Raw genomic sequence first — 14,532 nt, forward strand, 5'->3', positions numbered from 1 at the left:
TCAGACGTTGCAGTCATTTACTCTCAACAGTACTTTTATGAGACATTTATATATTCAATAATTAAATATAAAATCAAGGATGAGTGTCACAAAACAAGGAAATGGTAAGGCTTGAAGCCTGGTCAGCCCCCAGATTGCCCTTCTAGTCAATGTACCTTTCATTTTGCCTTTCATTTTACATGCTGCTATTCTTACACATAACAAAGCAGTAAGAAAAGTTAATTGCAGATTCCTTGCTGAAACCTCAAACCTACTTCAACTTAGTACAAAAAAAGGGGGGGAAAAAAAAAAAAAAGAGAAAACATTTGCTTGTTAAAAAGCAGGAACTGTAGGAGATATTCATAGACATTTTTGGACTGACAGAAGCGAGGAAATAGGGACAATGCAAACAAATTTTCAGACTATCAAAATGTAGCAGACGATGTTTTTGCTACCTGTTGTTTACCTGAATGTGATGTGCTGCATTATTCCTCACTTAGAATTACTGGCAACCAAAATAAATGCCCACAGGCAGCAAGAAAAAAAATGGCAGATGCACACTGATCAAACCCTTCTCCTGCCTAGGAAGGGAAAATGTGCAGGTAAAAAAGCTGAATGTAACAAGTCAACCATGTCCACATCCACATGTACTACACAGGAAGAACATTCAAAAGTATTGACATGAGACAGTGATCCTATAGTTTTCCTTTTCTCTTTCAGTTATATATATATAGATAAACAGCACATAGGAGAACACCACTAGAGCTTTCACCGTGGCCAACAGGAAAATTCTCACAAATATAAAAATGTATACTTTCCAACTGTTAAGAGTGCTGCAAAACATAATCCAGGTGAAATGGAAGAAATATAATTTCTCATTGTGTAAAAACAACAACAACAACGAAAAACCAACCCCCTGGGGATTTACACAATTCTCAAACATCCAACTTTGCAGTCCTGAACATCTCAATCCCTACTACAGCAGGACGTGGTATCACCAAAATAAATGAGAATTCCTTGAGAGTGGTCATACCACTGGGATACATGAAATTTAACTGTACTAAAATATTATTTAACTTGGATTTACATTCAGTGTTTTGGAGGAAGGGAATGTGATAATCCCTTCATGCTTTATCCTTGCTGGCTGCCCACCCAGGAAGCATTTTTGTTATTACTTCAAGAGGAAAGGAAAGGTGCTGGTAAGAGCCAGAAGGGCAAGGCAATGATCTTGATCATGAGCCCTGTTCTTTGGATGAAGTGTGTAAAACATTTTGTTAAAAGCCTCCATGATGAAAATATTAAGAACAAAAAGGTCTCATTAAAAATACAGGGCATTTCTGCCTCTTCTTTTAAGTTCAGAGCTCGGGGGAAAGTGTTTTGCTAGAATTAACTACAGGTTTGCTGTAATAAACATATATGACAATGCCCTACATAACACAGGGCCAACCACAGACTCCAGACAAAGGTGATTGCTTTAGGTTTCAAGTGGTTTATGCATCTCTTTTTGTATAAAAGGAACAGAGACACTTCTGGGACCTTCACTGCAGAGCCTTTGCCAGTGTCCAGCTTGTGGGCAAAGGAAGTCTTGCCACACTGCAGAGTCACAATCTTGAGGGTGAGGACGTAAAACCCATCATGATTCAGAGTCTGAGCCAGAACTGCTCTCTCGGCTGATTTCGATTTGTAGGGAAGGTAAATTATCCAACCGACTCTTTTTTTGCCGAGACTGTTCTTTTTCCTTAATGAGAGCCCCCCAGACCCGCTGCAGCTCGGAATCCTCTTCCTCTGGAGAGGCCGCAGAGTTTTCAGCTTTATCTGAAGTCTTTTCTTGTGTCTTCGGAGCAGACCCCAATCGGGTCCATAAATTACCTGATCAGATGAAAAACAAACATTTAAAAAAAACCCCAAAAAAACAGGACTAAGGAATTCTGGGTGAGTCAAGGAATCAAATCTTAAATTCACTGCATCCCTTTAAACCCCTCATACTCCTTCCACCTTAATGTCTGCATGGAACTAATTCTGCTTTGAAGCAGGAGTTGAAATTAAACTGCAGGAGGCTCAGGGCACTCATGTTCACTGTTGCCCATTTGCAGAGAATTCTACCCACAGCACTGAAGTGCCACTGCACTCATTACACTTGTTTTAGTGCCCTGTTTTGACCACAGTTTTAAAGTGGTCCTTGACTTTTCAGCATACCTCTATAAAAATACTGCTCAGAAACATTCCCAGCTCCTACCTACAAGTATTTAGATTTCAAAGCTCTGAACAAACACTTGCCAATTTATAAGTTGAATTTCACTCAGCTGAACCTCCTTCATGACTTTCTGCTGGAATCCCTCTCATACTCCAGAATCAGAGGAATTGCATTATTACACTTTCTCCACAGAACTAACCTGATTTCTTCTCTCTGGTGTCAGAGTAGAGGCCTTTCACATCTTGTTTGGGGATTCCTAACCTGCTGTGGACATCTGAGATTGGTTCCCGACGAGGAGCAGAGGTACTACTTGGAGGTTTAGTTTCTGGAGAATGTGGCCTTTTTCCCAGTCTTTGCCGCACATCTAGGGATGAATTCAGTGATTAAAATGACCAAAAACTCATGTTGCATTTACTCCAGCCCTGCCAGCTGATTTTATGCTTGTTCACAATTTGTACAACTTAAAACCACAGCATTTGTTTAGTTTCATCTTTTCTACAGTCTTCTCACTTAAGTCTTTCATAATCAGATTTCAGTCCTGGCAATGTCTGCAGTACAATTCATCCAGATTTCATTTCATTTTTGGCAATAAATTTGACACTTAATGTTTTCAGGTTGTGCTCGGTCCAAAAGATCAGAAAACTAAGTTATTCCATGGCTTGCTGCATTTCTGCTTTAGCAGCACAGCATGAGATAAGATTCCATGAAAATAAGTATATATTCAGTAATTCTTTTCAGATAACAGATACCTTGCTTTAGAATTCTAATACTTCTTGATATTTTGCAGAACAAAATGAAAACCAGAATATAAGAATCCTAAATATATTGACACTTAGCCTTTGATTTGAATCTTGCATTCTGAACTTTGGTTTAGCCAGATGTTCCTTGTCTCACAGGGGGTTCAAACAAAAATATGAAGGCAAAGGGAATTACAGAACTTTTGTGCCAACTTGTCAGAGGTCCAAAATAGGCATAAGGGGCAAAATATACTAACAAAACTTTGACATTACACTGATACAAAAGCATATCTTTCCCTTATCAGTCAGATAATCCTCAGAATATTAAGTCAGACGTAGATGAAATCATACACACTTGAGTCAAAAAAACAACAGGCAAGTAAGCTCAGAAATAAACCCTGCCAAGTGAAAGAACATCCATATTCATGTAATACATGTTCTTTCACATAACTGTAGTCAGTGTTTCACACTGGATTTTGTGCATGACCTTCTCTCTGTGCTGTGTTTGAGTCGTATGGAATCTCTGCCTCGAGCAAACCACAAGAGACTGAGTGGGGGGACAAAGACACAAGCAAAGAAAATGGATAAAAACCAACATCACTAAATAAGCTTTCACTACAATGTATTTCATTTTTCCCCAAAGCAATCCCCAACCCAGTCTCTGAGTGTGGAAAGACTGTATGAACGCAGAGCTTGTTATTTCCAGTGGAGCACAGATGTGAAATGAATATATGAAGGAGCTGACAATTACCTGATTTTACAGTGCTGTTTGGCTGACGTGGCCCAGTGCTATTCTGACGTTTCTCTTCTAACAGTAGTCTCACATCTGCAACTTTCTCTAATGATCCTTTGCTGCCAATCCTGTTTTTGATGTTACTGGTTGCTATGCTATCTGCTCGCATGGAATTCCTACAAAATAGATTTAACAGCCCTTAAATTAAATTACATTAGTACAGTTCTTAAGTCTCTTTGTAAGTAAGATTACATCACAGAAAAAAAAATAGTATCAGGATTTTTCTACTGAGAAACAGAGGTAAAAACATTGCTTAGATGAGCACATGTTCCAGTCAGAATCCTGAATTTAACAGTAATCCCATGAATACTTCTGTATCCATTTCAAGGCAGGTATTGAGTTTGTGTCTTTAAGGCTGTGCCTCTGGGTCATAATTCAGCACTGATGAGCAGCCTCAAAATTGTTCAAGGCCTTGACATTATTACAAAGTATAACCATACTACTGAAGGGACACTAATTAAAGTTCTTTTAATAATCTATAACATAGTTTTAATTATATAATCTATAATTTTGACTAATAAGCCCATAATGAGCATAAATTCCTTTTTGTCATCAACACTTAAGGGTTATTCTTCTTTCTGAGAAGAGAGGAAGGGGTGAAGAGGAAGGGGAAAAGAGAAGAGTTATTTCTCTCTGGCCTAGCTACGAAGTGCATGAAGTTCATTGTGGTTGTTTGCATAAATTTCTATTGATTCTACTTCAAGTTTCATTATTATCAATGAGCAGAATTCAGAGATCTGCAAAAGAAGCTGTATTTAAAATCATGTTAGTTTTATTAAAAGCCTGTTTCTGGATTACTTTTTAAAATATCTACTACAAAACTACGTTAAGGATTGAAAAAGCATCTTCAACAGCCTGTCTTCAAGCTTTGACAGCTCTGCCACCGATTAAATCCAGAATGCCTTTTCACTGCTAGTTTTAAAGAGCGAGAAACCTTTACCTAATGTTTTTCAGCTGTGATTCCACCTCGTCTGCATACATGGTCATCTTCATGCTTTTTTTGGGAGAGGGTGTTGATATCATTTTCAGTTCAAGATCATAGTCCATCTCATCCGAGTCAGACCCGCTGGCGCTCGACCGTCGGGCTGCGCTGCGCTCCCGGGACTGCCTGAAGGCCTGCAGCTCATCCCGGTACTCCACCACCACTCTGTCATCTTCATCCATGTCCTGATCCTCCTCCTCCTCTTCCTCCTCCTCTATAGGCTCTTCAGGAACGTTTACTAAGCCTGTAGAGAGGCAAACCCATTCTGATAAACTGAATTTTATCACCCATGTGAAGTACTTCAAAACCGAGACACGAAGAAAACCCACCTCGCTGTAATGAGTGGTCCCTGACAAAAGAGTTTTGTAGTTCTCCAAGGCTAAAGAGAGGGAATATTTTTCAAAATATTCTAAGTGGAATCGATATTACAGAATAGCCTAAGTGGAAGGAAACTGCCACAGGACAAAAATGTCCCTGGTGTTCAGTACCTCAGAGGCCTGTCCAGGAATAAAGCTGGGCAGAGCAACTAAAACTGCCTCTTGCAGAAGGTGCAGTTCTTACTTCCTTAACTAAGCACAACAATTCCTGTGATCTTGGCAGGGCTTAATGTGCCAACTGCTGGCTCTGCAAAAATCCTTTCAAGTCCTGTAAGCAGTAATGCCAAAAAGAAGGCATGTATCTTTATTATGAATTCATCACAGACTCTGATTTAAATATAAACAACTTAAATTTAGTCATCAGCAGCGTGCAGGCATCTTTTCAGAAAGCAGTACACTACCAACACATAAAATCTGCCATGAGATTTGATACAGCCATGGCTGTATTTTAACAGGCCAATCATATGAAAATTTGACACTTTCATTCCAGATTTTTATATGAATTATCTTTCTACCTTAGGGAGTAGATAAAGATATTCAAGCCTAATTAATAGAATTTTGTAGTATTTATTGTTCTATATCTCGAGATCGATTTTTCACAGAGCAGAAGAATTGATTAAGCAAGTACAACAAATTGCCCAGAATTTTGAAGAAGTCATCCCTTCTTTTTCCCCTTGATGCTCCAAGTCCCCACATCCTAAATCTGTAAAATAAAAACCTCACATAAAGAGCAGCAGCTATTTTGGTAAGCAACGAGCAGCACAGAGTCTCTGCCTCAGTCATTCCCTGCAAACTCTTAAACGTGATTCAGTTTTTTGGTTTTTTTTTTTAGAAAACTACCACACAACACAGGGGGGATCAGGTGAGGTTCTGCTCAAGGCCCTCCCCTTACAGGGCTGTCCCCCTGGGCCCAGTTACCTGAGTGACGGTGTTTATATGGAGGAGTCAAACCCACGTCATCCCCAATCAGTGTCCTTTTCTTTATCACATCCCGATGGATTCGGCGGGAATGGTACCTTCGTTTCCTAAACACCACAAAAAGAATGACATTCCTGTCACAGGAAGGGCACAGTGACTGAGCTACACTGAGTCCTGCATTAAGGAGATGCACTTGTCACCTACTTTACCAGCAGACATATATTTATGTCAGAGATCTGTTCTGAACGTTTTAAATATAAACCTTCTTCACTTTCATGCAAAAATCCTTCCTTGCAAATTCAAAGTCACGTTTATTTACACGTAAGGAGCATCTACATAAACTGAATAGAAAGAAAATCCACCAATTAAAATCACTTTAGAGTATCTTGTCCAATTACCTGCAATGTTCCAATTCCTCTGTCCAACACTCACCAAGAGTTGCTAAGAATTCCTTTCATGCCTCCATAATTGGGATTGCCATATTTCATGTAGTACTGGCTCCTCCTTGCAGCTCCCAGCTCTTTTTTGTCATCTGAAAAAAAAAACATCAATTATAGGAATTTTTCCCTCTTAGAATATCTCTGGCAGCACAGCATAAAAATAAATAACCACCCAAACAGAGAGTAAAAGTAAGGCTGAGTACATCTTACAAATCAGCATTACTTCACCCTCCTTCACGAAGGATTCAATTTTGCTGACGCCTCTGAAATTTCTCCTACCACCACAGTTTTATTTGTGTCTGGAAACTTAATTCCAGGGAGACTGAGTTTCTACATATCAGCTTAACAGAGCTTTACATCCCTCTGTCACTGCTGGAGGCTCTACTTACCTTACTCACCACCTTTCCTTTCTTTATGGATGTGTCACTTCCTGCACGGTCCAGAAACTATATGGATTTTCATTTTACTCATAAATATAATTTAATATCTCAACTGTATTTAGCAATAAGTTCCACTAATACCTCATCAGCATCTCAAGTTATATCCATATTTATAAAATGTGAAATTTACCTCTTTGGAAAAGGGCATCATAAAACCTATTCCATGGTATTGGGAAGAATGCCCTGAGCCCAAGATAAAGCTTCCAGTAGAATGATTTTCATACAACTTGAACTGGATTTAATTCACACATTAAATGTGGATTTATTGTAAAACCTTAACACCCAATGGTTAGCAAAAAACTAACAGTTTTGCACATACAGAGTAGGTACTTTGAGTCATTAATTAGTCAACAAATAAAACTACAACAAGCAATTAATTCACTGTGCTTGTTAAGCTGGTCATTTACCTTTAGTAGCAAATCTCATGAATAGCTTGTTTCCTTTAGCCAGTTTATTGGCAGGGCGAAGATCATTACGCAGGAGAGAATCCTCTTCTACTTGGGAGAGGGCATCCAACTTTGGGGGCAAAAAAGGTATTTTGGACTCAAAAATAAAATTACTGTTGAACGAAAATGGATTGCTTGCAGAGAAGCAATCAACTGATTATTAAGAAAGTTACTTTTCAACTTATGTTCAAGGTGAATTTTTAACATAAATTGCCCTGAAAATTTAAAACCTTTCCTTCTCTTGCTTCATAACTTTATCTCAGATTATTAAATCCAGTAATTGTCAAGTGACAATTGTCAAGTGACATATTACTGACTGAAATGCAGAAAATAAATAGCACAACTTGGACACTGAAAAAATGGATTTTTTTTGCTCGTTTCCTATCTAAATGGCTTTACTATGAGGTTCTCACGCCCTCACACAATGACTAAAAAGCTTTCTTTTTCATTTATAGCTGCTTTACAGAAACTAAAATTCAGACTCCTGTGATGTATGAGTGTTCACTGAGCCATTCCTAAAGAAAATACTAATCACACCTATTATATACTCAGCCAGTGAAGATTAAATTACTTACAGGACATCAATGTGTATGCTGATTCCCACAGATCTATGGACAGCCTAAATCCCATTTGTCTCTTTAAGCACTGCCTTCACTGCTGAAAGGTCACTGCCTTCCATCACTGTTCTTTCATTGCCTCCTCTCAGCAGAAAAGAGCAGCCAGACTCACTCTCACACACTGGATGCTTCAAAATCTGCCTCCACAAAACACTCTCACATTGGTGTTATCACCAACAGCACACCTGCACCTCCTCTCATTCCCCATCTCATTTACTTTGATGACTGTGAATTGCACACTTACATGGTTAAACCTGCAATGCTGTGAAAACTTTACACCAGTGAGAGCAAAACCTTTCTGAGTTTTCACTCCCCTTCTGTACTGACCTCCACGTCACTTGGGTTGTCATCCTCAACCTCGCCTTCTTCTGTCTCGTCATCAGAGCTTTCCTCCTGTTTTTCTAAGACAAATTATGGGGAAAAAACAAACAAACTCCATTTTAGTGCTTCAGCCCCATTTGATTATGATTGCCTGCATCCTCTGAAATCAACCTGAAGGTGTTTTTCCTTTCTCCTCTGCAGCCTAGAGAATGATCAAACCAGCAAATGCCTCCGGACACGAGAAGCACTCGTGAGCACAGAAAGCAAACTAGAGAGCCCCTGTGCAGAGAACTGCCTGCAGCACACATGGATTATTAATTTAATTCTCTGAAAGCAAATGAAACTGCACTGCATTTTCAGGGTATGGCAGAGATCAGCAAGGCCACGATGCTGAAAGCCCATTTCCTTCAGTCTCCCTTTAAAATTCCACAAGTATCTAGAAGTATCCAATATAACAGTGTAAAACAGGTTAATCGAGAGCTTAGAGGTTTCTGAGAGAGAAGGAGGAAAAAAACCAACCTTAGTGACTTAATTTTGATGTGAAATAACTAAGAGTGCATGCTTACAGAACTACTAAAATTGTGAGATGCTTGCACAGATTTTTGGGTTTCTTTTTTGCTCAGAGTTATACTGGTTTTTTTATTAAAAAAAAAAAAAAGTAGTGAATATGGACAGCTATCAACATATACCAATACCACTTGCAAAGATCTGAAAGTACTTCACAGACATCAGACTAAAAAAACCCCCTCTTTTATACTTCAGAGTTCCTTACATTTCATCCAACAATAGACTTGAAAACCTAAAATAGAGAGCAGCAGCTGTTCAAAAGATCCTGAAAATATTCCCAAGTGAAAAGAGTAACACTTTTAAAAGAGCACAATTAACCAAACTACCCAAATTCAAACCTGAATAATTAAGGTTCATCAGGGACAGTATTCATGTACTTTCCCCCCCCACAAAGTAGAAGCTTCTCATGCTTCTCACAGTAAAGATTGGTCTCTTGCTTCCCTAAATGTCTAAATAGTCCTCAAATTCCTCTCCTAAAAACAGGAATGTAACCAAGCCAGATTGCTCCAGTGTATCTGTATGCATCTCACACCTTAAGATGTAATTGAACAGTCTGTACTTTATCTAATATCCCACTTTTCCAGATGAGCAGGAGTAATTTAGATGACAGTTTTTATTTTCAGATGTGGTGTGATGATAATGTAATATGTAATTCGCAGCAAACAAGATTAAATATATATATTCAGGCTCCACTTAAGCAAGACAGTGCCTAGTCTCCAAAACCTTCATAACAAGTCTTACTTGAAGCATTATCAACATCTGCCCCAAAATTAAAGTCACATGGATGGTTGAGGAGCCACTGCATTGTGGAGGAAACAAGAAAAGGGGGTGAGTTAGAAGGATCCACTTGGAATCACAAAAATGTCTCACACCAGCCCAAGAGCAAGAGAGTCCTCGGGTAGCAAAAGGCTGATTTTACCTTACACACAAGAAAGTAAAATAAATTTACAGTTCAGGCATTCAGGTACCAGATTTATCATGACACTGAGATGTACTTCTGCTGCTTTGCTCTTTTGTAACCAATCTTTCAGTGCCTCTTTCTTAAAAGTATAATGGCCAAATTTAGAGAAGATCCACAGGGTGGAGAAGTGATACACTGTCACGTTGGTGTGAAGGATGTACTTAAAGGATGCTGGTGTATCAAAAAAGCAATCAACTGTGGCATTTCAAAAATAGCACATTTTCTCACACCTGCTTTTTCCACACTTAGATTCCATCCTTTCACTGCCTTTGTACATCACACAGACTTATTTCTGTGCAACACACACCACTATAAATACCAGATCTGAGTATGACCCTGCATCCAACATGTTCAGTATCGACTGAATTACTGCTTTTGGTCCAGTTCCAACCCACCTTTTAAGAAGCAGCTTCTTCAAAAGGTTTCCAAGATGAAAGCCTTTTTTAAAGTGGCAGAATACATTTACCTGAAACTATATGATAGAAGCTCCTTCAGTAATTTAGATTATGCAGTACCCCAGCATAAGTTTAAAGTTTCATTGATTTAATGAGATGAAGTCTATATATGGATATCTCCATCTACCTTTCTTGGTTTTTTCAGCTGTCTTCTCTTCATTGTTTTCTCTGGTCTTTGTTTTCTCCTGATCAGGCAAGGAACTCATATTTATTAGAGCCCGTGTTGCTGTTACTTCATCAAGCCAGACCACGTTACCTGTGACAGATGTAAACACACACAGAACCCAAATGCAGTCTTTGTAATCCAGCAGCCACATTCCCTGCCCCACTGCAGGGGAATTGCTGACAGAAGCTCAGAAATGCTTTTCTGTGGTGCCATGACAGAAGAGGCAGCAGATACACCTCTTGCAGAGAAAGTCATATTCTTTAACACACTCAATAAGCTGGACAACACGGAATTTTCAAGCATATTACAAAACACAGCAACTGATGAAAACCAAAATCACTGAAATGCACAACCACAGATATTAGAGGCTTCCTGAGCACAGAAATCAGGGTGCTGAGTGGGGTCAGTGTACTCATGAATGTGTTACCACACAAATGTGATTAAGGGAGCAGCAGGGGGGAGGAACTGAAGCCTCGATTTTTTTTTTTCCCTTTGGCAACTTCACAGAACCTTGGACTTTACTGTGGAATTCTGTTAATCTTTTCCAAAAAGCAGGAAAATAGGGGAAAATAAGAGAATCTGCTCAGGCCCTTTGCACAGATTGTCGTGTACACAGGTCAACATGATTCAGTACGTGCCTTGTACCTGTCTTAAGTACCAACAGATAGTATTTAAAATATAACCTATTGGGCCAATTAAAAGCACTTCATAGATGAAGTTGAAAGAGCTAAAACTGCTTAGAAACAGGATTTGAACAAAAGCTTTCTGCACGGATGCACTTGGTGCAAACACAGCAACAAATGTCACTGCTCTGCTGTTAAGTAGAGTGTAATCAGATATCAAGAAAACTACAGAGTGACCCAAAATAAAAGATTCTCTTCAGTTACTCAGACAAGATTTACAAGGTGAAGAGCACACAGATATTAACTGCAATGAGTAGTTAATAACTTCTCTCTTTTTTTTTTTTTGCCTGCCTCTTCTTCTCATCTCCAAATTTTCAAAGCCTTTATCATTTAACATTCATCAGTTTGAAACACAGCACACTGTGGAAGTGCACCTTTGCAGTAAGTCACCTTGAGATGTAATTCAGTCGGGAACATTAAAGTTTTTGCCATGCTGTGATGCAAATCTATGCTGAAAAGACAAAGCCTTTATCTTTTCATCAACTGTAGCTGGCATGCTAACTCAGATACAGCATGAAAATTAATCACTAAAAAGATGTGTTCTAACCATAACTGGGTAAAGTATTGTTACAACTCTGAAGTTTGCATTTTTGGACTGGAAGTTCACTCTGGTTCCACGTTAAATTTATTCATGTAGCATTTAAGAAAAAGGAAAGAGACAATCTTAGAAATGCAGTCTTGGACAGAGAGTTAAGCTGTGCACTTCCAAGCTTGTGCATCCCCATAGATCCATCTAGCAGCTCTTTACTGCAATTGTCCACCCAGGGTTTATTTGGTTTCAAATCTTCTATCAGCTTGTGCCAGTGCATCAAGCTGTCACATACAGTGACTTCAAAGTTATCAGTGTTTTGGAGAATACCATATATTTTGTCTTGCATTTGAACATAACTCCTTCAGGGTCATTCCAGGGAAACCCTGCTGCTAATTCTCAGGTCTCAGCCACGCTTGTCAATAAAACAGTTTCCAGCAATCCAGTGGAAAACCTGCACTGGCTCCCATTTCTTTTTATATGATTTCAGTTACAGGATTTCTAGCTACATGACAATCCTTCCAGTTCCATGATCCCAACTGTAGCTCTTGTACAGCCTTCACTGTCACTGAAGAAAGCACAGCTGTTAACCACAACCACCTTTTATCTTGCTGGCAATCTCCCTGCAGGCTCACCCCCCAAAACAGCCCTTGCCATGTGCAGGTACATTCCTTTTCCGATCTATGTAAATCACATGCAGCTGCCATCTCCTTCCACCCACCAATTTCTCCTCGAGCCTGCACTGCACAAATATGGCAACAAGTCTCCTCCTTCAGAGCACAGAACCATCCCAACCTGCCCAACTGCACAGCTCAATCACCTTCTCTCAGATCTGCTGTTTACGTCAAGACGGAAGCAGAACGTAATTTTAGACCTTTCACTTCTTCCACTTAGAGAGCTGCAAGTTATTTTGTGCTGTCTCTTCCCAATAATAGATACTCAATCAGATAGTGGGTTTGATTTTCACCATGTTATTAATTCTTTCCTTCTACATCTCTTCTGACTAAGGCAGACAGGGAAACTGAGACAAGCAAAGATCTGTGACTCTGAAAGCCACTGAGACATCTGAGGTGCAGCTACGACCAGTATGAGAAAAAACAGTAAGAATTACAAAGACTCTGTATACTTACATGATGTGTCATCCAACCACTCGATATGAGCAGGAGGATACTCTTTGAAATAGGCAAAGATGTCCTGTGTACTCATCTCATCCACTCCACAAATGTAAATTGTGTCTAGTCTCACTTTAGGGATTGCTACAAAGAGGAAGAGAAACAAAACTGATACTTATTCTGATCTTTTGTATTAGTAACACATGGGCTTACAAAGCAAAACATTTTAAATAAGTTAAAGGGAAGCTACTTGATGTTTGATGTGCCATTCTAAATACAGTAACTTGATTTATTCTTCCAACCAATGCAAAACTTTAATAAATTGAGCATTAAAACACAGTGTTATCATGAAGTATCAGAGAGCCAGAACACTAACAAGGCAGTGCACAAAGCACTTCCATGACCTGATGGAGAGCTGTAACAGGCCACAGCTTAGCACGTCCAAGCTGCCAGCTGGAAAAAAAGCCTGGAGAACTAACTGGGTGCCAAAAGCACCAATCTGTTGTGCTCACATCTCCTGGCTGATCTGCCTATATCCCAACATGCCCAGCTTCACTGTGGGTACAGCACAGAGTCTGATCTCCCTGTGCACAGGACACGGAGTCCTCCACGTGCACACACACAGCGCTCCAGGGCTGGTCTTCCAAGGAATTTAAAGATTCTCAAAGCAGCACTGATCCAGGAGATGAATCCTGGACATGTAGCACTAGGTGCTGTTCCCAGGTAGTAAATAAGGCACACAAAAATTGCCCTCTTCTTTCTGGGGTTGGTAAAACAAGGAGTGAACTGAAAACTGTCAAGTAGGTTTAAAAAATAGTGAAATTAAAATGAAAAGGTGGGAAAAAAAAACCACCAAAGTGATTTCTCTTGGCAAAACCTCTGGGAAAGCAGGAAATATAGGATAAATCAAGTAGAGGTACTGTGAGGAAGTAAACAAAGGGATCTTTTCTCCTTGACTTTTGGATGAACTCGTACCTTTCTTCATCATGTCCCGATCCAGCGCCACATTCCTTTGGGCGAGATTCACTTCGGCTCGAAAATGAAAGCGTTTTGCTCTTTGTTCCTTCTTCTCAATTGCTTCCTGCAAAACACAAAACAATGCAGTCAAAACAGGAATCACAGCAGCACTCTAAACAAATTGCACTGAAGGGCCAGATACTTAAAACCTACCAGCCGGCAACAACCTGGATTAATAATTTCATTAATTATGAAGAGACCTGTGAGTTTCAGAATGTAGGAGTAATTCAGTAAAACATTTCTGTGCCACAGAATAGTTTTAATGTAGGTCCAGCAACAAAAGGGGAATCAAGATGCATGGAAAGCAAGGTATCTTGGACAATGCTCAGACTCCATGATGGAACAGTAACATTACCCTTTTCTCCCTAACAAAATGTAAAAAGGCTGTGCTCAAAGAGAAAAAAAAATCTCTTTTAAAAGAAGTATTTCCACCACAGGAAAAATTCATTTTTTAAGATTATAGAGGTTTTTCCCTATCTGTTTTTTAAATATATACAAAAATGTAAACTTGTCTCTCTGAACATGAATTTAAAAGCTGGCTATAGAGATTTTATTTAGACTGGCAACTCAGGCTCCTTTTACGTAGCTCATGAGCAACAGCCTGTGTGGATCTTGTGCAATTTTGGAAACTGAGAAGCTCCTTGTTCCACAGATTTTATTAGGAAGCATTATAGGTTTTGGATCTTAGTAACTGAAGTCAGATTTGGAACATAAACTGTGATTCATGCCAGCTATCTGAGCAGGAGGCAAAGCCTTTGTGCATGTTGAAGAAGAAAGAAATGAAATGGTTCCTCCCTT

General features: G+C 39.3%; 1 protein-coding gene across 1 annotated transcript in view; it reads right to left on the reverse strand.

Moving 5' to 3' along the window:
* NCBP3 (nuclear cap binding subunit 3) overlaps positions 1-14,532 on the reverse strand; it is a 16,420-nt gene continuing 1,888 nt past the window's right edge. Inside the window, exons 3-13 of the mRNA XM_029961381.1 lie at positions 13,693-13,798; positions 12,736-12,861; positions 10,355-10,483; positions 8,251-8,324; positions 7,268-7,376; positions 6,413-6,512; positions 5,981-6,087; positions 4,644-4,929; positions 3,662-3,819; positions 2,373-2,537; positions 1-1,848 (exon numbers count right to left, since the gene is read on the reverse strand). Coding sequence (XP_029817241.1) covers positions 1,613-1,848; positions 2,373-2,537; positions 3,662-3,819; positions 4,644-4,929; positions 5,981-6,087; positions 6,413-6,512; positions 7,268-7,376; positions 8,251-8,324; positions 10,355-10,483; positions 12,736-12,861; positions 13,693-13,798 — 1,596 coding nt within the window. The 3' untranslated portion in view covers positions 1-1,612. The remainder of the gene's footprint in view (positions 1,849-2,372; positions 2,538-3,661; positions 3,820-4,643; positions 4,930-5,980; positions 6,088-6,412; positions 6,513-7,267; positions 7,377-8,250; positions 8,325-10,354; positions 10,484-12,735; positions 12,862-13,692; positions 13,799-14,532) is intronic.

Source organism: Manacus vitellinus, unplaced genomic scaffold (genome assembly GCF_001715985.3).
Source record: "Manacus vitellinus isolate BGI_N305 unplaced genomic scaffold, ASM171598v3 scaffold_32_pilon, whole genome shotgun sequence".
NCBI classification, from domain to species: domain Eukaryota; kingdom Metazoa; phylum Chordata; class Aves; order Passeriformes; family Pipridae; genus Manacus; species Manacus vitellinus.